This window comes from Leptonychotes weddellii, chromosome 4, assembly GCF_054177405.1.
Source record: "Leptonychotes weddellii isolate Sample4059 chromosome 4, ASM5417740v2, whole genome shotgun sequence".
Taxonomy (NCBI): Eukaryota; Metazoa; Chordata; class Mammalia; order Carnivora; family Phocidae; genus Leptonychotes; species Leptonychotes weddellii.
In genome coordinates, this window is record NC_138372.1 from 77,248,355 (window position 1) to 77,273,897 (window position 25,543).

General features: G+C 39.1%; 1 protein-coding gene across 1 annotated transcript in view; it reads left to right on the forward strand.

The window, feature by feature from the left end:
• PALMD (palmdelphin) overlaps positions 1-25,447 on the forward strand; it is a 51,872-nt gene extending 26,425 nt beyond the window's left edge. Inside the window, exons 4-8 of the mRNA XM_006732820.3 lie at positions 16,946-17,060; positions 17,197-17,230; positions 17,352-17,465; positions 19,497-20,591; positions 25,089-25,447. Of these exons, the coding sequence (XP_006732883.1) occupies positions 16,946-17,060; positions 17,197-17,230; positions 17,352-17,465; positions 19,497-20,591; positions 25,089-25,132 (1,402 nt within the window). The 3' untranslated portion in view covers positions 25,133-25,447. The remainder of the gene's footprint in view (positions 1-16,945; positions 17,061-17,196; positions 17,231-17,351; positions 17,466-19,496; positions 20,592-25,088) is intronic.
• Positions 25,448-25,543: the final 96 nt, after the last annotated feature.

A 25,543-nucleotide genomic window follows, 5' to 3' on the forward strand; every position in this document is an offset into this window, starting at 1 on the left:
TCGCTAACAACTTTGTTTTAGATCTTCGGGATGTCATTAACCATCAGGGCTCCTTTATTATCACCAGATGATGTTAACCCCCAAATACAAATAATAATAGCAGGAATGGTTCATTTTTAAATGACCTTGTGCCAGTTTGCAAAGCCCTTGAACCTACATCACGCCATTTAATTCTCGCAGCAATCCTAGAAAGAAAACAATGACACCTCCATGGCAGAGATGACGAAACAGGGCTCAGAGAGATCAGGGGCTGAATGAAGGTCACAGTCATTAAAGGGTAAACTTGGGCCTCAGAGCAAGTCAGGTTCGGTGCTCTCCCGCTGTAAAACTAAAGGAGTGCTGTGGGTGTAAATGTTCTGGAAATGGTAAAACCCCTAACACCTCATAGCAAATCGCTTTGTTTAAAAACCAAAAAGCCGTATTTGCAAAGAGTTAGTAAAGAATTTGCATCGCTGTGACCCATGAAGGCATGTTTATCTCGTTAAAAATGGGCAGGGAACAGAATGTTCTGAAGCAACATAGGGAGACACAAAATATGTGTGCCTTGTCTGCGTTCCTCAGCCTACAGCCTCCGCTGCTGCCCCGCATTAGAGAAATCAAGCTGCCAAAGCAGCTTTACCTGATAACTGAACATTTTCTTCTCAGAAGTTTCTAAAGCTGCTAAACAATCAAGTGGGTGTTCTTAAAGTCAATCTTTCTCCAAAACAACTGCCCGCAGAGCCTCAGGAGCTTTTCTTACCAGCTAAGTAAAGTACATTTTCCTGTTAGCTCTAAGAAGCAACCCAGTCAACGGACGGAGTTGAACCGGGCAGAGCCGTGCTCTTCCCCAGGCAGCGAAGGCATCCCAAAGCCTGAATGCGGTTTATCACTTGATTTAGGTGACTGCTCAAGGGCGACATTTGCCATCTGCCAGGCCTCTCAGTTAGAGGATAAGATTTTAATGGGAACATCAAAATAGAAACGTTGCTATTACCTCAGAGTCTGTAGCAGGGCCAGGCTGCCCCTGGAGTTTTCATTCCCACTACTATTCCCACAGTCTTGTGAGATGAACTGAAAGAGCGTGGCCTTTGGCCTTCACATCCCTGTTCTGCCGACCGTAGTACATAGAAGCCTGGAAATGTTCTTTCATCTCTTTGGGCCTCAGTTTCCTTGTCAGTAATAGTGGGACAATTAGAGCGACTTCACAAGACTTTATGAGTGAGGCAGCTTTCGGAGTGCCTGACACATGGTAGGTGTTCAAAAAATATTAGATCCTATTCCTTATTAAGAGTCAAAAATAATTAAGAGAAAGATAGGGATGTTTATCTTTTGGCCAAGATCTCTCATTTCTTTACGTCAGTACAAAGAATCTTTCTTTTTTTTTTTTTTGAGTAAACTGAGATTATCACCCAACGAGGATTCCTTCCATTCAGACATAATTGATGGGTTTTCTTTATGGCTTAAAGGCTGAAATGTTAACAACTGCAGTTAAGTTTTACAGAGTATCTGTTATAGACCAGGCATTGTGTTAAGCACTTCATATAGATTACTTCATTGAATTCTCACAACCACCTTATGAGGTAGATAACATTTAATAGGTGAGAAAGATGACATTTGTAGATGCTAACTTGTCCTGGCTCATATGACTAAAAAATTAAGACTCAGGATTTAAAACCTAATTAAGAGTCTTAATTACAAAAATAAATTATGCCTCAGATCCTGCAGACAACTTTTACAGAAGTTAAATCCTGTAAGTGCTACCCTTTTACAGCACCTTTTTATTTCTAATCCATGCTATGATTTCACTCTCTTGCATGCATCATTGTATAGAGACATTCAGATGACTCTCTGCCATACTGAACACACTCAGAGGTCCCCTGACTCACACCTAACCTTTAAGTAAAGCGTGTCTGCTTATTCCTCTTCTCATCTTTTCTTTCAGAGAAGCAACATTTCAGAAAACAAGTAGGTTTCCATGGTTTTTGTCTCAGAAACACATTCTTAGCTTTGGAACAACATTAGTGAGTATTTTGCCTGGTGCCCTGATTAATGCCTTTGCTTAAGTAGAGTTTCAATTTGCCTCCCAAATGAGCCCTGTTCTTCCTGTGACCAGTGAACCAGTTACTTCCTAATTGTGGGCACAGGTGTAAATCCAGCGCCGACTTCTCGGTGCCGACAGCACGTGCACACATTCATAGGCTGGCTTAGAAATCCTCTTCTGTCACATCTCTTGCTTCCCTCCATCCAATAGCCTACACCCCAAATGAGCCCCCCACGCCTCCCCCAAACACCCTCAGAAGTATCCAAAGGAGCTATGTCGTTCACATTCCAGATTCCTTTTTCCTATGCGCCTGCCCAGCTGTTCTCCGTGACTCCCTCTGCCAAAATGCCTTGCATCGAGCTGCCCTCCAGACACTTGCTACTTTTTGAACTGTGTCCAGAGACCTCTGACTTTAATTGGAGCACACAGAGCGCCTGCCAGAAATGTCATAAGCATAAAAATGCAAAAGGTTAACTGCCAAGGAGAATGAGGCAAACGCACTGCCTTCCCTTTGAGAAGGATTATCTACTTATGATTAAATGTTCTCTAGTAAGGATTTTTTTTTTCATATTCCAAAGTACCCTTCTGACCCTCTGCCTTCCTCTAATGAGCTTTCATTTGTCTCCAAATGGTAAGAAATTGCCTGCCCATATGGTACTAACAGGAAGCTGCATGAAGGAGTGGATTTCTGTGCGATTGTATGCCGTGAGAAAATCTGAGGAACAGGCCCCTACTGCAGCTTCCATCACCCCACATAAGTTAAGGGAAATTCCTCCACAGATGGAGATGCAGTTATTAGGAAATACATTCTGCTCAATATCATATGAAGCAATAATCTACTCAGTTAACTCAAAAAAGAGCAGACAAGATTCAATTTCAAAAAGGAACCCAGAGGATTAATGTAGAAGTATAAAGGTTAAATGATATTTTTTCCTGGTTATGGATTTATCAAAGTTCAGCTCATTATGATTTCTATCCAAATTTAATCCCTACCTGATGCTCGGATCCACCTGTGAGGGCCAAGTGTACCTTAATGAAACTAATGCCTCATCCAACACAGCAAGGAAGGCTGCATAAAAAATAATCACATTCTAAATGTTTCTGCCTTCCTGCTCTGACCCAGCCAGGCATAGCTAACATCACATCATGGGAGAGAGAGATGCAACCTGCTCTTCTGTGATAATGCGAGAGAGAAGAGAAAGGGAAAAAAGGAAAAAAAAAAGAGAGAGAGAGAGAACCCACCATTTGTTTCTTCTTCTTAAATTTGCTGTTGCCTAGAAACACTTAAGAAATTATTCTGAAGCAATTACATGAGTCAAAATCATTCCAAGCATGTTTTTCACTCTCCATATTTGACTAATTGGTTTATCAGATTTGCAAGAGTTCATCTGTTGTTGTTTTTAATTTCCCAGATATTCTAATTATTTTTAATTCAGGAGATTTTTTTTTTAACTTCACAAAAAGAGCAAAATAAAGCAAATTTCCAGCAAAAAAAAAAAAAAAAGGAAGAAATCTATCCCCAACCCCCACTAGAGAAAGCCTAGTACAATGCTTAGCACATAGTAGGAATAGCTGTGACTACATAGCTTAATAAATGAATGAATGGAAAAATATGGTTGATCAATGGATGGATGGATGGATGGTTGGTTGAATGGATGGTTGGCTGAATGGATGGCCAGATTTGAAAATACCACCTATTAAAGGGACCAGCTAAAGACTACACAATGACTTGAACATTAAGGAACTAAAAAGGAAAACCTTGAAATTCTTTAAAAAATAAAAAAGAATAAGTACCCAACTATCTTGAGTCAAGGGCAAAGTTATATGACAGTGGTACCCCTGGTTTTTGAGGCCACTGTTGATGGCTCACCATCACTTCACTTTCTCACCTTTCCCCTCTTACATATGCTTTTTTATTTCCTTATCCCCCACCTCCCAGCCTTCTCTGTTGTTCACACCTGCCAATCTCATCCATAGGTTAGTAGAAATCAGGGTTAAATTTACACAGAATAAACACCCCCCCCCACCATCGTAGGCCAAAAGGTAGATTAGAATAACACCACTCCAGTGCAATTCAGTAATAACAGCTACACTTTATGGAGCACATATTATGTACTAAGCATTATTCTGAGAATGACAGTTCTCTGGGGGAAGTCTAATTGGTGTTATTTCACAAATAAGGACACTAAACCACAGAAAGCTGTAAACCTAGTAACAGTCAAGCCATGAGTCACACATAGATCTTTCTGACTCCAGACCCATTCCACCATGACTCATTCTGCTTGTTCTTGATTCGGGTCAATAAACATTTATAGAGAACCCCCCACATTGAACCCATCTTCATCTTCTAAAGAGATTGAAAATCATAAGCGCTTCAAAAGCAAATATTTATGTTTACCACTCTTTAGATCTTTTAACTTTTCAAAAGTGACTTTACACTAATTATTTCATTCAAAACAACGTTCAGTAACTCGAAACACAAATTTAAAACCATTAGCATGAATGTCATAAATCTTTGGCCGTGTTGACATGGGTAAAGAAGGAAAAAAGGAGTAAATGAACAAAGCAGAAAGTGGGAGGGGAGTTAGTTTCAGGGACCCATTCTCCAGGTCATTGTCATAAAGAATGTTCAAAGGCAGAGACTCTTTTGTATAATGTGCTACCAAAGAGCCTAGGCTTCCCCATTGCCCAAGATTGTCCCCCACCCCAGCCCCAACCCCTTGGCTATATTTATGAGCTCAGAAAGCTTCCAGACCACACCCCTTGGAAAGCCTCTTTTGTCTGCCACAAGGCAAGAGTCACTTAGTCCATTTAAACCACCCCAGGCTAACTGATCCTTGTTGGTTAGTCTATGTTATATTAAGGTTGGAATTTATATTTATTGGCCTTCAAATAATAGAGTCCTGTTCTTGGTATCAAATATGAACAATTAATACAAGAAGCAAAGCAAAAATGAAGTGGAAAGAGAGTTGAAAACACAGTGGCTGCTCTATAATACCGTGAGAGGCAAATGCTCAGGGTTGCAAGGCACAAAGCCAGTCATTATTTCTGAGTAGAGAGTCAATGGCTGTCTACATCATTACATATGCTTTGCCATTTCGTAATATGGTTACAAGTAGTTTATTCACTAAAAATATTTTTCCCCTACAACTTTTTTTTTTTTTTTTTTTTAAGAAAAAAGCTTCCTCGGGGGGCCTGGGTGGCTCAGTCGTTAAGCAACTGCCTTTGGCTCAGGTCATGATCCCAGGGTCCTGGGATCGAGCCCCGCATCGGGCTCCCTGCTCTGTGGGAAGCCTGCTTCTCCCTCTCCCACTCCCCCTGCTTGTGTTCCCTCTCTCGCTGTGTCTCTCTTTGTCAAATAAATAAATAAAATCTTTAAAAAAAAAAAAAAAGCTTCCCCAAATCATGGATAAGCACATTTGCAGCTAACTTGCCATGTCCTGGCGATAGCAGTATTTGAGGTCACTTGGGAAACTCATTACACCTATATAGAGGTCAATTTGAATTATTATTTTAAAATTATTTAGTTCTTATTAAGTGTTTGGCATGTACGACAAGGCTCTCTACAGGCTCTAATTAAAAGCCACACACCCGGTTTCTGTCCTACCAGAACATTCAAAAAGCCCATAACTAACCAATCTGCCATACCTCACCAACCTCCAGAGCGTGCATTAATTTGCATTCATTTGAAAGTTATGTTTGTAATCTGCGCGTGAAAGTGGCTGATTCTCTGAAAACCAGTTTGGTTTCTTATTTTTCATGGCAAATGAAACCCTTAATTTACAAAATATGATTCTGATTAAGAGGGTGTGCTTTTCTACTAAATTATTATCTTCTAACTTTACCTGCCTACATGGCAGTTTCAAATCAGTATCATCTGCCCATGAGATAATTATTAATATTTACCGAGTTATATTAGGAGATGAGATTCACCCATGCAAAAGCTGCTCACATGTAACTATAAATTATTCAGCTTTTCTAAACATCTGCTCTGCTCCCAGTTATCAGAGCAGACTGACACTTGTTTCAATGTCACTTCTGGGCTAGCTCTCTGCCTCTTATTTTCTTGAAGCTTCTATGTTGTACTGCTCCTCCTGTTCTTAAATGCTCTGGATTAGAGGCAAAAGATCTGGCTCAGGGCAAACTGAATGTTTGTTGTATGCCAAATGCCCTTTAATTCTCTGGCATGCTTACCCATAGCATGTGATTGTTTGCACTGGTGGGTTAGATCTTCCTTATTATACACATGCCCTTTGGCAAAGGCTGTTTATCGGGCAATTCTTGTCCTATGCCTGTGCATACAAGTATTCTTCATCGTTTTTGATATACTTATATTTCAGCCTGGTGAATAAAATGTGCCTGACATGCAGTAAGTGCTTTTAAGCCATGTGTCAAATGTTCGATGAAATTTATCAGACCCCTAGTTTTTTAAAAAGAACACAAAAAAGCCCACCTTCTACTAGACTGCATGTTCTCAATTTTATGAGAAAATATAGTTTGATAATACCATGAAGTAAACTGTCTATAAAGACAAAATATCTTTAACCTCTGATCCATTAGTAATCACTTATTTGCCCATTACATATGACCAACACACTGCAGTCAAGATTACCTGATTAAAGTCATCAACTACATATGCTCAATAGTATCTGTTGTGATTCCAAAGCTATTCGTTTAACCAAACTATGGTTAAAAAATAAATAAAAAGGTCTTTCCTTTTTCATTGTAAACCTTAGCCATTCAATAATAACTAGCTATAGTAAATATAAGCCATGTCAGATTTGATAAATGATCTAGAAACATGTAAATTCCTTAACCACTAGGCACAAAGCTGATTTCTTTTTCTATTTTTACTGGTTAACTACTGGAAATGCAAGATACTAATGAGTAATTTTGCAAATCAAAGAAAAAATATGGAAAAATCTCAGACAATAGTTGACTCAAAGATTTATCCCCATAAGGCGATAAAATAGTTAGCACACTGGTTTTGATGCTTTAAAAGATTCCATAATAAAAAATTCCATAATTTTTCCAAAAAATCCAAAAAGATTTCTCTCACACCCATAACCATCCTAGCTGGCAGACATTCAAGGGAAGAGGAGAAGCAACGTCCCATGAGATGATCAATGATAGAGAGACCCTGTTTCTTTCTGTCCCGTTGCTTTGCTTTGGCCATGGTTGGATGGCCAAAGACAGCTTGCCATTACCACATCCTCATTCCAGTGTAGGAAAGGGAGTATAAATGGAGGGCAAACAGTTCTATTTTAAAGATATGACCTGAAAATTGCAGAGGTCACTTCTGCTAATATCCTATTATCCAGAATTTAGTCACATGGCACCATTTAAATGCAAAAGAGACCGGGAAATGGCAGGGTAGCTGGGAAGAGATATAAAACTCAAGGAGTTCTATTACTAAAAAGAACAGGAGAAATGGATTGGGGTGAGGGGGAGATTAGCAGGTTGTCAAAACAGACTAGCATATTATCTCATTTATAAAATAGATCACATTTGTTAAATAGACCCCATCCCCATAAATATTACAAAAATTCTAATAATGCTAGAGTGCTATTCTGGTTTTCCGTCTAGAACTGTAGTTTTAAAGACAGGTGTGTCCCTGAAGCTATATTAACACCCACCCTTGCTCTAAAATCATTGATATTAAAGTTGAAGATCAAATCCCCAAATGGACGTGGTAGGTTTTCTTTTTTATTGGAGTTGTCATAGATAGTCTTCCCCTCCCTAGCAGAGTAGGAAGAGAAAGGACTAGCTACTACATTATCAACTAATTCCTCCATGTCACACCCCATGCTAGAGGCTTACAAACATGACTTCATTTACCTCCTCAAGACAACCTTTTGTGAATACTATTCTTATTCGCCAAATGAGAAAACCGAAGCTTGGTTGGGCTAAGTAAGTAAGCCAAGTGTGTTAGCTTTGGTTAACTTTGGGCTCACTTTCTTGTTTCCATGGGTAGAACTGAAAACAAAAAAAGTAGCCCTGCCCACAAAAAAATCACAAAATGTAGGTAAGCCACCAGCCACCTCCTGTTCTCCCAAGATTCAGTGGGAAAGAAAGGAAAGAGAATCTGCAGCCCAAGAGAAGAGTCAAAGATTACAACTGCTCACCACTCGGGGCCGAATTCAACACCTGCTGGAAGCAAACACACTCTGAGAGCCTGTGAGTCCGAAAAGAAACCAGATCCTTCCTTGTCTTGCTTGGGGTGGGGCTGGTGAGATGGCCCTAGCACTTCCACCAACTGGTTTCAGAGGTAAATCAGAGGTGGCACAGCCTGGATCAAGTCCTGCTGATTCAGGCCATCCCAGAGAAATGATCATTGGGCCCTCTTTGGGTGAAGTCCTGGCTTTTAATAAGAGAGCATGGGCTCCCAAGAGGCAAACAGGTCATTAGTCCTTTCAAAGTATACAGCTAAAGCCAGTCATAAACTTAATTTCAAACATGGCATCAGTGATTACCTCCAAGCTACAGTTTTATAATCAAATTACATCAGCCAGCTTTTAATTAAGACCTAAAACTTCTATTCCTTTGAAGAACAGTTTTGTGCCCAAAGAAAGGCTCTCTATAAAGTGGCTATAGCTCAGAGAAACCCCAAACTCTGAAAGAGACTGTTCTAAGAACATCTACCAAAATCCAAACTCAAGCAGCAAAGAAAAGAAGAGAAAGAAAGAAAAAGAAGAAAGAAAGAAAGAAAAAAAGAAAGAAAGAAAGAAAGGAAGGAAGGAAGGAAGGAAGAAAGAAAGGCTTAACTTTAATCCTGGTCAGACTGTCCACTAAGCAGAAAAACTCCTAGTATAACACAGTAACTCTAATGAAGGCCAGGACAGAAATATTACCTTTATATGTAATGAGTCAGCACTGTTACATGTGAGTGGACCCCAGCTAGGATGTCAGTCTTCTCTCTCTCTCTCTATTATGATAGGAAGTAAGAAATCCTTTTACACTGCTCTGCAAAATGAATGTTGTGTCTAAGTTCATAAGAATCCACTTTTTAAAGTTTTGTTCCCATAGTGGTTAATTAGAAAGTGATTAAAAGCTCAGGCTCTGTTGGCAAAGATTTGATTTCAAATTCTGTCCTGCCACAAACTACCTGTAAGCCTCCAGACCCGTTGCCTGTCTAAGCCCCCTGCTTGCTCACCTGTCAAATAGAACTAATAGTGGTACTCAAGGGGGTTGTTGGGAGGACTAATTAGGTCAATGCCTGGTATGGTGTAGATACTCAATACATTTTAAAGGTTGTTATAATTGCTAGCAAATAAAATGATGGAAGGTAGGATGTAACTCTCCTGAGTTCCAGCCTTTTTTGGCCTCAATGGCAAACTTCATTAGGTTGTTAGTCCTTGTTAAGTCCACCAAAAACTGAAAGAGATAAATGAACACTTAGCAGCAGAAAAAATTGCCTTCTGAAATAACCCCTTCTGGGTGCATCCAGCATTTATGTGCTGTCCTTTTTCTAAGACAAAAAATTGCATGTTGAAATTGGATTGGGGACATTATCTCGTGATGATTAAGGGAGGTTATTACTAGAACAGTGCGTGAAATGAAAGCTACCTGCTTTCACCTAGGGAGCTCTTGAAATAACCCTATTTTTCCCCAGCAAATAGGCAAGGAGAAGAAAGATTCCAATAATGGATAGCATTACAAATCCTTTTTCATGTACTCTGCTTATCTAAATTGGCACATGATGCCCTCCCACCATCTCTCAGAAATCGTGAGAGGTGCTAATCCATCAGGCCCTGCCTAACAGTCCAGGAGGCACCGAGAAGGATATTTCTCTTTCTCCTCCACCTGTTTCTTGTCAAACTGAATCAGCATTTCTAGGAGTTCAATCCCCATTCAGAAAGGTAATACCTTCTAAAGATGGGCATGGCAGCACTTAGGGAAATTCTAACCCATCTGCTGAGAGATAAGCAGGTGAAGGTTAGAAAGTTATCCCCTAGTGACCTCCCCAAAAGCTTTCCATGTAAAAAAAGAGTTTTACATATATATAAAACAACATTTATATATATATAAAACTAAAATTTTATATATACACACATAAGTGGTTTATGTATGTATAATATGGATGAGTGTACAAATATATGTACACACATGCATATATATATATATACACACACACACACACATATATTTCCCCAGTACTTCATTTATACTTCCTAATTTTTCTCTCTACCCAAAACTTTTGGAAAAGGATTAGATATGAATCCCTAATGTAAGCCTTGAATTTTTTTGAGATTGAGTAACCACTTCACTATGAATGGTCACTGAGCCAGAAAAAAATCAATAAATGCACAGATAGATACAGATACAGAGAAATTTGAGAAGGAAGTTAACCCAAACGGTAATTTTAAATAAAAATAAGGCTGATCAAATTCTAGTCAACAAATAATAGTTTGAATTCCATTGATAGCTACATGGAAAAGAGAAATAATGAGGAAAAAATAAAAATATCAGAGAGATGGATATTTTAAAACAACCAACATGTCTCCAGCTTTGCCAGATGTCCTCAGGGGGAAATCGCTGTCAGTTGAGACCCACTGTGCTATATATACAAAAATAGTGCCTACATTCCAGTTGCAATTTTGGGGGTTTTGTTTTGTTTTTTTAAGATTTTACTTATTTATTTGTCAGAGAGAGAGAGAGCACGAACAGGGGGCGTGGCAGGCAGAGGGAGAAGCAGGCTTCCCGCCGAGCAGGGAGCCCGACGCGGGGCTCGATCCCAGGACCCTGGGATCATGACCTGAGCTGAAGGCAGCCGCTTAACCGACTGAGCCACCCAGGCACCCTGCAATTTTTGTTTTATGTTCCTTAAGAACAGACAATCCTCAAAAACTTGGCGCATTACCTAGTGTGGAGCTCATTAGACCTCCTCTTCTTCCATTGCTGGACTACCATAGTGCCTTCACCTCTGAGTTCCGACCCGGTGAGAGGGAGGAGGGCAGAAGCCAGGTCCCTGCTCTGTTACTCTTTTCTGGGTTTCCCATCACTTCCACTGGCATTCTGAGCTGTCAAAAAGCTTTTCTAGAATGACAAATCTCTAACATTTATCTTTTGAGGTTATTTATATTGTCCACAAATAATATACAGAAGTAGCAAATCAACATATAAAAATGGGATATAGCGTTTTGCATTGAAGTGAGAATTTTAGGAAATGGTCTATATCAGTAAGCATTTCCTGTAGAGGTCTGTGACTCTAAGTAATTAGCACCAAAAGACTTCCGTATTATCCTATTTAACTGACAGTTGGCTCTAACTAAATAATAAAGAACAGAAAGAGTGTGTTTGTTTGTTTCTGTTTGGTTTTCATAAACATTCCTGATGTGTCATCTGACTCATTAATGCGTCATGTACCCAGTGACTTGAAAACCTTCAAAAACATTCATTAGCAGATACTTTGATGAGGTTAGCAGGCTTTCAACCTCATACTCTTACCATATTAGTCTAAAGACATCCATGAGAATCATATGGCCTTACATTACCCATGGGCCTCTCTACAGAGGAAAACAACTACAAATACCAGTGCATTTCTAAGTCCCTGAGATGTAATTGGCCAAACAGATCCAGAATCTGTCTCTGTGCCCCAGCTATAGAAAGGGGCAGAAACAGGAGGAAACTAGCATTTGCTGAATGCTTGCTATTTCTTTTAATCTTTATTATACCCTGTGAAGTCGTAACATTGCCCAGATTTCTAAATGTTTAATTGCTCCAGGATTCCATCCTTGGAAGCCCTGACTTTCTAGGAAATCTTATCCATGCCTATGGTTATAAATACCAACTCCCAAATTTATTTTTTTTAAGATTTTATTTATTTATTTCAGAGAGCGAGCACAAGAGGGGGACAGAGGGAGAGGGAGAAGCAGACTCCTGCTGAGCAGGGAGCCTGATGTGGAACTTGATCTCAGGACCCTGGGATCATGACCCGAGCCGAAGGCAGCACTTAACAGACTGAGCCACCCAGGCACCCCACCAACTCCCAAATTTATATTAAAATCCAGACTTCTCTGAGCTCCTGACTTTTATATCTAGCTGTTTTCTCAACATCACCATTGACTGTCTTGAAGTAACCACATCCCCCACCAATCTCCCTTCTTCTCCCTCCCAGATTTCTGTCTTTGTGTTCACATCTTTCCAATTATTCACAAACACTGGAATCACACTTGACATCTCCCTTTCTCTCACACCCCACATGTAATGTATCAACAAATCCTGGCAACTCTTCCTTCAAAATATTTCCAGAATCTTATCACTTCTCACCCTTCTACCAGCAACCATCTTGAATAAGCCACCCCCATGTGAAGTATGACAACTGACCTCCATGTTTCTCCCTTCACCCAACCCCTGTCTATTCTTCACACAGCAGCCAATGTAACTGGCTAAATTTCAGGTCATAACCTGTTTGTCCTCTGCTCAGAACTCCCCATGGTTCCCCAAAGACCTCACCATGCATTAGGCCTCATATGATCTGCCACCTCTCTGACTTCATTTCTCCCCACTCTCCTCCTTACTCCCTGTGCTCTTACTTTGAGTTTTGTAGTTACTCTTCCCTCTCTTGGAAGCACACTTCCCCTGAAACCCTCACATATCCTTCTCTCGCTTCTTTCATGTCTCTGCTCAAATGACACTTTATTAGTTAGCCTCTCCCTGACCACACTGTGCGAACAGTGTCCCCTCCCCAGGCACTCTTCATCCCATTTTCCTTCTGGTTATAGCCCTTATCCTACTTTTTCGTGGAAATATTTTTCTTCATAAATAAATGTGTGTGTGTGAACAGATATATATACAATAAACAAATATATATATGTACATATGTATGTAAATATGTGTGTACATTTGCAGGAGTTGGCAAACTATGGCCCAGGACAAAATTTAGCCCTGGTCTATTTCTGTATAGCCACAAGCTAGGAATGGTTTTTTATTACTTAAGGGATATAAAAAGGAAAACAAACCAAAAAAAGATGAATATGCAACAGGAATTGTATGTAGCCTGCAAAGCCTAAGGTATTTACTATCTGGCCCTTTATAGAAAAGGTTGCCAGCCCCTCTATTAGTGTATTGTCTGTGTCCTCTCACTAGAATGTAAACTCCATGAGGGCAGGGAATTTGTTTTGTTTACTATTATATCCTTAGTAGATAGAATTGTGCCTGGTACAAAATAGATGCTAAACAAATCTTTCTGAATGAATGAATGAATGAGCGAAGATAATGAGGCTTAGTAAGGTCTGCTGACTTGTCTAGGGTCACACAGGAAGTTGGAAGATGAATCAGTATTTAAACCCAGGTCCATCTGATTCCACAGGTGAATCCTGCAGTCTAAGAGCTGCTTGCAGCAATGATTTGAACACCCTCATTTTCTATTCAAAGGCTCCTCATTAGACTGTCTCAAACATGCTATTGGGTAAAGGACCCTGTGACACAAGGTGTAGAGGGAGAAAGAGACACAGCATATGGCAGAAAACCTTTAATACCAAAATAATACTTACATCTGATATCAACCACGTTTGATGTGCTTTCATATACATCACCTCTTCTTAGCTTCACCAAATTTCTGCATAGTAAGGCAGGTACCATATTTTCATTGTACATGTTACAAAACTGAGATTCGGGAAGGTTAAAGGAATTGGTTCTCACAAGTAGTGAATAGCCGAAACAGAATAATCCAGATCTATCATGTTTAGTATAGACCTTTCCATTCTACCAACCAACATATATCCCCACAACTCTACTGATGGGCAAATGTGCTATCATGGATGGAGATAGATTTTTTTTTAACTTATTTAAATTCAGTTAGTTAACATATAGATATAGTGTATCATTAGTTTCTAATGTAGAGTTCAGTTATTCATCTGTTGCATGTAACACCCAGTGCTCATGACATCACGTGCCCTCCTTCACCCAGTTATCCTATCCCCCTCCCCCATTTCCATCTTGCAACCTTCAGTTTGTTTCCTATAGTTAAGAGTCTCTTATGGCTTGTCTCCCTCTATGATTTCGTCTTATTTTGTTTTCCCCCTCTCTTCCCCTATGATCCTCTGCTTTGTTTCTTAAATTCCACATATGAGTGAAACCATATGATAATTGTCTTTCTCTGACTTATTTTGCTTAGCATAATACCTTCCAGTTCCATCCCCATTAATGTAAATGGTGAGATTTCATCTTTTTGGATGGCCGAGTAATATTCAATTGTATATATATGTATATATCTACCACATCTTCTTTATCCATTCATCTGTCAGTGGATATCTGGGTTCTTTCCATAGTTTGGCTATTGTGGACATTGCTACTATAAACATTGGGGTACAGGTGCCCCTTCAGATCACTACATTTGTATCTTTGTGGTAAATAGCTAGTAGTGCAATTGCTGGGCCATAGGATAGCTCTATTTTTAACTTCTTGAGGAACCTCCAAACTGTTTTCCAGAGTGGCTGCACCAGCTTGCATTCCCACCAACAGTGTAGAAGGGTTCCCCTTTCTCCGCATCCCCGCCAACACCTGTTGTTTCCTGACTTGTTAATTTTAGCCATTCTGACTGGTGTGAGGTGGTATCTCACTGTGGTTTTGATTTGTATTTCCCCAATGGCAAGCGATGTTGAACATTTTTTCGTATGTCTGTTGGCTATTTGGATGTCTTCTTTGGAGAAATGTCTGTGAATGTCTTCTGCCCATTTCTTGACTGGATTATTTGTTTTTTGGGTGTTGAGTTTGATAAGTTCTTTATAGATTTTGGATACTAGCCCTTTATTTGATATGACATTTGCAAATATCTTCTCCCATTCTATAGGTTGTCCTTTGGTTTTGTTGTCTGCTTCCTTTGCTGTGCCAAAGCTTTTTATCTTGGGCACCTGGGTGGCTCAGATGGTTAAGCGTCTGCCTTCGGCTCAGGTCATGATCCCAGGGTCCTGGGATCGAGTCCCACATCGGGCTCCCTGCTCCTTGGGAGCCTGCTTCTCCCTCTGCCTCTCTCTCTCTGTCTCTCATGAATAAATAAATAAAATCTTTAAAAAAAAAAAAAAAAGCTTTTTATCTTGATGAAGTCCCAATAATTCATTTTTGCTTTTGTTTCCCTTGTCTTTGGAGAAGTGTCTAGCAAGAAGTTGCTGTAGCTGATGTCAAAGAGGTTGCTGCCTGTGTTCCTCTCTAGGATTTTGATGGATTGCTGTCTCACATTTAGGTCTTTCATCCATTTTGAGTTTATCTTTGTGTACAGTATAAGAAAATGACCCAGTTTCATTCTTCTACATGTGGCTGTCCAATTTTCCCAACATCATTTGTTGAAGAGACTGTCTTTTTTTCCATTGGATAGTCTTTCCTGCTTTGTCAAAGATTAGTTGACCATAAAGTTGAGAGTCCATTTCTGGGTTCTCTATTCTGTTCCATTGATCTATAGGATGACAGTCACACCTCAGTAACTTCTAAGAAAACAAAAGTACTGGGCGCCTGGGTGGCTCAGTCGGTTAAGCGACTGCCTTCGGCTCAGGTCATGATCCTGGGGTCCCGGGATCGAGTCCCGCATCGGGCTCCCTGCTCGGCGGGGGGTCTGCTTCTCCCTCTGACCCTCTTCCCTCTCGTGCTCTCTGTCTCTCATTCTCTCTCTCAAATAAATAAATAAAATCTTTAAAAAAAAAAAAAAGAAAACAAAAGTACTACATTTTACCTGGAGTTCTATGATATGTGAGAAAACTTCCTTAGCTACAAATAGCCAACCAGCAATGGCCAGAGGCAGCAGAAAAGTCAGAACTTTGAAACTGTAGCAATGAGTAGGAGAATAGTCAAGCAGACCATATCTTGGGCTATTATTATTGTGACAATAGCACAAGATTTTTGAGCTGTCAGATCCATAATCATCTTAAAGAAGGAAGCCAAAAAAACTGACAATTATCATAACAGATGCAAATACCCATGGCTGTCACCTCCTAGACTAGTTGCTTTACCTAATCAGCCATCCCCAGAGGCAGCTGACTTTAGAGTTTAGGGTATTTGGCTGAGACACCACACATATTTCGTGGCAGCCAAGGGTCAGCTTTATTAACTGCATGAGTGCCAATGCCTGTAAGTGTTTATACAGGACAGAAGTTATGACCACACCCCGATGTTAACTTGAATCTGAAATGCAACTGCACTCTGGTCAAGATTCCAGCTCAGAATATTTGCGACAGTCCGATTTCAAATGTCTGTCTCTTTGTCTTTATAAGTTCCCTTACACTTCAGCAAGCCATGTGTGCCTTTTTTTTTCTTTCTAGAAAATGTAGTCTCTATAAACAGCAGCAGCTGAGGCCACTATCCTAGGTTTTGTCCATTTCCCATCTCTCTACCCTACTCACTATAATAAGGCACAACTCCTAGGAAACTGTGAAATTAAAATGAAGTGTCATTTTCAATGATAGGATATACAGGGTTTTGAAGTGATAGTTCTGATTATTAAATTAAGTCTAAACATTATAATCTTATAAAGTGTTGATTGGTTAGAAAAAAATAATTATATTGCTTTCTCCAATAATTTATATGGAGACTTGGGTAAGAAAAATTGGTGAGCTATGTAGTAACTACTGATGAACCATTCTTTTTGGTTCAGCTTTAAACTTAAGTCTCTTTATAAAAGAAATTTCTCTAATTGTTTGGAAATAACATTAGTAATTGCAATGAAGAAAATGAGGCAAGGCTTAAATACTTTACCTAAGAATTCCTTTTGTCAAAAAAAATTTTGTTTTAACTTGAATGAAGATTGTTAAATCAAAGACAGGTGTTAGGTGCCTTCTATGTATTAAATGTGATTAGTGTGATGCTATGTTCTTAAAAAGTATCTGGATATTTACAAGCAATATTCCAAGAAAAGTGATATATGGAGAAAATATATTTGGGAACTCTGCATTTGTACTACTTTAAGCAATGAAAAGCATATCTTTCTGTTGTCAGACTTGAGAAAGAGATCCAAGATCTTGAAAAGGCTGAGCTGCAAATCTCAACTAATGAAGAGGCAATTTTAAAGAAACTAAAATCAGTTGAGAGGACAACAGAAGACATAATAAGGGTGAGCATTAACATGTAAAACTATGAGCTCCTCCTAGAATGAGTCCACAAATAGTATATACTTCTTTAAACTATATCCGCATTTAGAATTTATGTTTTAAGCTGTATTAATCATAGGGAATTCTTTTTTCTTACAGTCTGTGAAAGTGGAAAAGGAAGAAAGATCAGAAGGTATGTTTTCAAGCAGTCTATTCTATGTCTAACTATGATATTTTTTAATAAACCCACAGAAAATTTTCCCATTGTTATAAATTATCCTAAATGTATTTTTGAATTAATATTAATTTTACAGAGTCAATCGAAGACATCTATGCTAATATCCCTGACCTTCCAAAATCCTACGTGCCTTCCAGATTAAGGAAGGACAGATATGAAGGAATAGAAGATGATGAACAAAACAGAAAAGGTATATGAAAAATCTGTATCCAAAGGCAGGTTCTCAAATTCAGATTTTACAATGTCAGACATTAACAACCTGCTAAGACATCCGATGCTTCAGGTGAATCAATGGTCCATTTTACAAGTTCCAAGAGGTATTTGAGTCACTTGCATTGATAAGGATAAGCGGGTTACAGTACTTATGCAAACTAGGTAGAGACAAAGAAGGTAAAGGCTTGAAAGAGACAAACTCTTAAAAGCAAAGCTCCCCTGCTCAAAAATCTCTCTCCCCAAGTACTCCACCTAGTAGACACTCTCTTGGGTTACTAAGATCCTTTATGAAAATAAAAATATCCCCTGGGGAAGTTTAGACATGATTTACCCCCATGTGGGAATGATTTTCATAAAACTTATGCTTCAAAGCCTCCGGACAAAATGAAGGCTTGCCTGCGGGCAGAGAGGGAACCTTTGAAGTTTAGACTAGAAAAGGAAACCACACTCTATAAGGAGGGAGCAGTTATTCATTTAAATATTCAACAAGTAGGGCAACTGGGTGGCTCAGATGGTTAAGCGTCTGCCTTCGTCTCAGGTCATGGTCCCAGGGTCCTGGGATCGAGCCCCGCATCAGGCTCCCTGCTCCGCGGGAAGAAGACTGCTTCTCCCTCTCCCACTCCCCTTGCTTGTGTTCCCTCTCTCACTGTACCTCTCTCTGTCAAATAAATAAAATCTTAAAAAAAAAAAAAATTCAACAAGTATTTAGTGACCCCGTACTACATGGCAAGCTCAGTTCTTGCAGTAGGAATCCAAGAGTGAATAAAACAGCAATAATCTCTGCCCTCTTGGAGCTGACATTCTAAAGGAGAAAATGGACCAAAAATTAAGTAAATACATAAAATATATCATATGAAGGTGTAAAAATACTAAAGACTAAAGCAGAGGAGGAGGACAGGGAGAGTGGGGATGGGGTTGGGAGTGGGGAGTTTGCAGTTTTAGTTGGGTAGACAGGGAAGGCAAAGAACAACCAGGCTACTGAGGAGGATGTATGGAATCCAAGATGGGTCCAAAAAAGGACGTGGGAGGTCACAACAGAAGCAAGCTCCATTCTTATTTGGCCCAGATTCCTATTAGCTCTTAAAACTCCTAAACAATTTGCCTGGGCCGGGAAGCAGAGCTCAACCACCCAGCGCTCTCCGGTTCAATTGTTTTCAGTTCAGCTGATATTGCTCTATTTTTTCCCCCTACTTGAAAATTGGAGTGAAAGAACCAGAAAAAGAAGGCAGAAGGAGAAGCATGTGATTCTAGCCTCCCTCCTCCCTCTTCAATAGCAGTTCTACATTTAAACAAGCTCCCTGCTGTGGAAACTTTAGAACACTCCTCTATAATTTCAGCAGGCTGCTGGCCCGCACAGCAAGGATGTAACTGAATGAAATATACTGTGCTAGGCCTTTTACCTGCTGCAGTGCCTAGCACGACATATTGCTCCTAACTGACAAAGAGGTCTGATTCCTCCCATTGCATAATGTAAGAGTATAATCCGTCTTGTCAGATTTATTAGTTACAAATAGAATATTTTGGGGGCGCCTGGGTGGCTCAGTTGGTTAAGCAACTGCCTTCGGCTCAGGTCATGATCCTGGAGTCCCAGGATCAAGTCCCGCATCGGGCTCCCTGCTCAGCAGGGAGTCTGCTTCTCCGTCTCCCGCTCCCCCCTCTTGTGCTCTGTCTCTAAAATAAATAAATAAAATCTTTAAAAAAAAAAAAAATACAATATTTTGTGGTTTCCCAGTGAAGATCCTTTCTGTTTGGAATCATCAGCTTCTCTTCTCCAACCAGCTTTTCAATCCCATTTTTGAGTCATCCCATGCATCCTTGCATAAAAACCTCTGTCATTACCCTGTTGGCCATTATACAACTAAGGAATGAAGTCAAAAGTTTTAAGAACAGACAACAACATCTCACAGAAAAGAATATCAAAGAGTATCCTTAGCATAAAAATCACTGTGAAAGCAGGCTGCTTGAGAAAATTTTAACTAAATCAAAGATCAAATTTCTCTTTCAACAGCTTTGTATGCCATGGAAATTCAAGTTGAAAAAGACTTGAAAACTGGAGAAAGTACGGTCCTGTCTTCAATACCTCTCCCCTCAGATGACTTTAAAGGTACAGGAATAAAAGTTTACGACGACGGGTGCAAGTCAGTGTATGCAGTAAGCTCTAATCACGGTGCAGCGTATAATGGCATGGATGGCCTGGCCCCAGTTGAGGTGGAGGAACTTTTGAGACAAGCCTCTGAGAGAAACTCTAAATCCCCAACAGAGTATCATGAGCCTGTCTATGCCAATCCATTTTGCAGACCTACAACACCACAGAGGGAGAAGGTAACTCCTGGACCAAACTTTCAAGAAAGGATAAAGATGAAAGCTAATGGACTAGGTAATGATATAAATGAATCCAGACACAATCTGGACAATGGGCTTTCAGAGGGGAGGGACAAGAGTTTCAATCATGTCAGCCCCGTTCGGCCCATACCTCAACCCCGATCAATGACTCAGCAAGCTGAGGAGATGCCCCACAGCCTACAAAAGAGGCTGATGACTCCTTGGGAAGAACCCAGTGCGATGCAGGACAAATATGTGGCCTCTCCAAAGGCAAGACTGAGTCCCAGTGAATCACTAGCTGGGAAGTCAAAACACCAGGATTCTTCTCCTGCTTGTAAGGAGGATGAGGAAGATATTAGATACAATATCGTTCATTCCCTGCCTTCTGATATGACTGATTCAGAACCTGTGACGATGATTTTCATGGGGTATCAGCAGGCAGAAGACAATGAAGAAGAAAAGAAGCTTCTGACAGGGTATGATGGGATCATCCATGCTGAGCTGGTTGTGATTGATGATGAGGAGGAGGGTGAAGGGGAAGCTGAGAAACCATCCTACCATCCCGTAGCTCCCTACAGTCAGGTTTACCAGCCTGCCATGCCAACACCTCTTCCTAGAAAGAGATCAGAAATTAATCCCTATGAAAACACAAACCACAAATCTCCCCACAAAAATTCCATATCCCGGAAAGAGCAAGAAGAAAACTTAGGCAAGCCAGTTCAACATTCTCCGCTTGACGTTCAGATGGCCGGTGATGGGACTGAGGACCCGTCCTTAACAGGTAATGAGAAAAACAAGGCTTGCCACTGCTGTTTAATCATGTGACTATCTTCCTTTTGCGTTGTTAACACACCCTCTTGCTTTCAGCTTTTTTGACCGCCTCATAGACTAATACACACTAAGGGTTTTTTTGTTTTTGTTTTTTTAATTCATGCTGACCTGAATTATTGTCGCCATAACTAAAGTGATTAAGTCACTTTGAAAGATAAAATGAAAAAACAATTGTTGCCTTATTTGGATAGTGCATTGGTTGACCTAAGAAACTTGAAATTTGTCTTCTGTCACAGTGTGGTACTGTTTGTGAATGTATTTGGATCACTAATATGTTGGATCATCTACATCATGTCTTTTCCCACCAGAAACTGATGCCAGCTACTTGTTTGTGCTTCTCTGTTATTTAAACTTCTTATCTAAGTTAACAAGTTGCCTTAATTTTGCAAGAAAAAACAAGAAACAAATTTTATTTTCAGTGTGATATTTTATTACTTTGCTATATCTTGTTTCTCTATACTTTTATAGTTTAACTTTATTTCCTTAATTTTTCTACATTTTAAAACAGAATGTCAGTTGTCAAACAGAACATCAGAATGTCAAACAGAACATCTACCTTTCCATAGTCTTCCTGAACTTAACAATTATTTTTCTATTTCCTATATATTTACATTTCTCATTCTCTATAGTTTTATAGCTTATCTAGCTTTTTTAGCTTTAAATGGAAAATACATTTTTTCTATAAAAGTGATAGCTCATCAACTTAAATTCCTTATTATCACTTGAATATTGTATTCTACTCCTCACTTACAAAAAAATAAATAAGAATCTGACAAAATCAATTATAATAGTTGTACTTAACCTTAGCTAAAGACCTACATCGAATTACCCAGACATATAGGTTCTAGATGTGTGAATGTGAAGGTAAATTTTAAATGTTTCTAATGGAAGGATTCTTGTTAAAAAGTAATAGCTATTAAGTCCCAGCTAATTCATCAAGCAGAACTTGATACTTCTATAGAAGTGTGGTAGTACTTGCACAATTCAGGAAGGGTTCTTCTGCAACCCATAAGCCCAATTTGGGGCTGCCAATAATACAATGAAATGGACTTCTTCCATCCTTTTAAATAGTTAAATCAGGGATACACTGAAATTTTAATTATCTGAAGAATTTCTAACCTTTTGGTAAGTGTACAGTTATCTTCCTCAATCAGAGTTGAGTGATGTGTCCCCACAATGAAAACCTGCTAAAACTAAACATTCCTTTCTGTTTTGAGAATGAATTTTGTTTGCTGATCAAATTTTGCATCTTAAGTTCGTTTTTAAAACAACGACACAGTAGACCTAGAAAAGAGAAACACACTGATTATGGTCAAGAGCAGTAACATTACCCATCATAAAGCCTTCCATTTTTGAACTTGGATGTTAGCCACCTCCCCCCACATGCCCTTATTCCTTCTCCCTTACCCATGTCAACACATTTACCCCATAGAAAAAGACAGGAAGTGACTAACATTTCCAGACAACACTAATCATGCCACTGAACTAAAATAATGAAAACAGGAAGACCTTTTCCAGACAAAGTAACAATACAAAGTTCCATACTATCAGTCGAAGCATATTATAAACAGACTGCTCCAAATTCCTTGCCTTCCATCATGATATTGTTTTACATTCCTGTTTCCCAATTCAGTGCATGGATTACAGAGCTGATATTTTTCTAACGGGTTTTTTAAATAAGCATATCATATTGACATATGACCTCACCCTCAGGAGGCATCCATATTCATAGAACATATAGCCACCTGTGCAGTTCAATTTCACAAGCACCACGTAGGTTGAGTATTTCCCCCAACACCCCAAAAATGCTTTTTGATACTTGAAAATCCATCATTTCAATAAATTCCCTTATTCATGGTATAGGTCCCCCGCTAAAATATTCTTGGTAGGCATAATAAGAATTATTAGTCTCTCAGTGTAAATGTTGTTATGAGAGCCTTATCTAAGAGCAATTTTGAACTTGGAAAAGAACACAAAGGAGGAAGATAGAGGTGGAAAAATGGAGCCTGGAAGTCCAGATGTCTTAGTCAAAACCTTTGAATAGGTAAAGACATGACAAGAAAATTCGGCGAAGTTATGTCCATCTGCTAATGTAAATATAACAGGGTCGTGTTCTAAAGTATAACTCAATGCCAGGCACATCCACCAGTGAGTGGCCCCAGTAAGCTTTTACTGGAACTCCACTACTATTCCCACCAACTAGGCAGCTGGCTTTCTTTTGTAGTTAGTCCTCACCAACCTACTCTTGTATTCCTTCTAGCTCTATTCACCCCTCTTAGATATGTCAGCAGCATTTCAGGATGATAGAGGCAGGGAACCTCAGCTCCGAGGGATTCACATGCTATTGGTGTCAAAATTGCCAACCTGTGGCAATCATTAGGAGCCAAGGAATACTGAGAGTAGGGAGGCAAGTTCTCTTCCACCAAGTTCAACCAGCCAAAACTATGTGTCTGAATTGCTGTAGGGGGAGGAGGTAAAGATCAGAAAAGAGCAGAAAGGAGAAATAAAAAGAAGACTGATGGCCCAGGTATTTTACCTGCTACGCCCTCCTATTGCCAACATGCTCAGACCCCACATGCCTACTTGAAATTCACACCATCTACTTGCCATAGGCCTAAAGAAAAAAAAATAGCAGACTCTAACAACCTAGAATTCATTTTTTCCCTTAAGAAATGGGACAGTGAGCTACTGCATTCCCTCACTCCTGAGGATGTGCACATCTAAGGTGTCCTTCAAGAACTTCATTGAATTGTCCATAGCACAAAGGCTGTGCCTGATTTACTGAATCTCAAATTGAGGAATAACTGTAAGGAGGAAGACTTTGTCCCTGCCTTAAAAGTGACCTTTAAAAAGTCCCTTAAAATGGACTTTTCCCCTACCCTCTTTTTTGGTATGGCCAAGGTAGAGGTCTATAAAATCCAAGAGTAGAAAATATAAAGCCTTTCCTTCTGCCTTCATTTCACCTCCTACTGTGGAATTATGGTCCTCTCCTCAGGCTTCACCATCCAACATCCCCAGCAATAGAGACCATCCTCCTGGCTACAGAGTAAAGAAAATTCTCTCAGCTGGTCCTAAATTCAAGGAAATATTCTTTTTTTTAATAAATCTTTTGTTTTAATATTTTATTTATTTATTTGAAAGAGAGTGAGTGAGAGAGAGAAGATGAGAAAGCGGGGGGGGGGGGCAGGCAGAGGGAGAGGGAGAAGCAGGCTCCACGATGAGCAAGGAGCCTGATGCAGGACTCGATCCCAGGACCCTGGGATCATGACCTGAGCCAAAGGCAATTCTTAACTAACTGAGCCACCCAGGCAACCCTCAAGGAAATATTCTTGACCCTGACATTAGAAATGACCATTCCCCATAAGATTCCACAGGAAAGAACGTTCCTTGACTTCATTTAAATGAAAACATTTCACATAAGTAGAATAACAAAAAAAAAAAAAAATGATCATAGTCTCGTTACAGTATTGGATTCCCCCATCTCTTCTCATATTTATGCAAAAGAGCTCCTTAGAGATGGGGTCATTTCATTTGTTAAAAGACAACTAATTATATGGCTGGAAAATGAGAGAACAAGCCTTCCCTTTTTTAATTTTTTACATTAAATGAAATCTTGCAATCAGTTAAATAGCTGGCTCTTGGGCCATATTGACATATGAATACAATGATCAGTGCCTTGAAAGCAGCTTTCAACTTTTGGAACATGACCTAAGTATTAAGGGCATGATACCAGAACACTGGAGGAGTGTTATGAATTCTAAATCTACATTTTAAAAAATGGTTTCTAAAAAAATAAAAAATAAAAAATAAAATAAATAAATAAAAAATGGTTTCTACATCATATTTATCATTAGCAGTGGAATATGCTCAAAAGATATATTTGAAAGTATGCTTATAACATATCCTGACAAAGACATAATTTTATAATTACTCCAACTCTTAATAACTGGATCACATTTTTTCACTCAAAGAAATATGTTTTTGTCATTCTATATTCAAGGATGGAGTCCCCTGGGATAACCATGTTTGATGACTTAAATTATAACTCAACCATGAATTAAGTTTATGTCAATGCCTTTTTTATTTTTAGTAATACATAGCTCAGAAATAGGCACAAAACATGGTCATCGATGTACAGAATTTATCTAAGGCTAATAGTGAAATTGCACACTAATCCTATATTTACTCAACTTATGCTATGTTTGCCCTACTAATTTTTCTAACCTTCATAGAAATAGGTTCCTTCTAGTTCTGAACCTGCTTCAGCCCTAGTTAACCATAGCTTATTATTTCTACTATCTTTTTGTGCTACTAAAACAATGCTCACATTGTTGGATAAAATCATCTGAGGTATGTTTCAAACTTTCCTGCATTCTATGAAATGGTCATTTAGAGTGAAAACTAAAGCTCTTTTTTTATAACTCTCTATTTTTTTTTTAATTTTCAGCTTTAAGGATGAGAATGGCAAAACTGGGGAAAAAAGTTATCTGAGAGGTGTATCATCTACCTAAACATCCTTTGGAGAAGAAACTAAGAAACATTTGCCAACTTCTCTTCTGGGTATTTTGTTTCTTTTTTCCTGAGACTCCAAAAATTATAATTATAGCCATATTAAGCCATGTGAATAAGCAGTAGTCATCATTTGTGAAAAAATCCCAAAAAAGCTAGGAAGAACAAATGCTTAACTTTTCCAGTTACTTGACACAATTCAGTGCGGGGGGAAAAACCAGCATATTTTTATTGTACTGATACCAAAGCATTTCTAATAAGAGTGTGTTAATTTTAAGAATAAAGTTATTTAAAATAGCCTGACTATATTCTATTAACTGACATGGTAATTTTGCTAATACAAAGATTGAAAGATCATAGGAAGCCATTGCGACCTCATCACAGAAATATTCA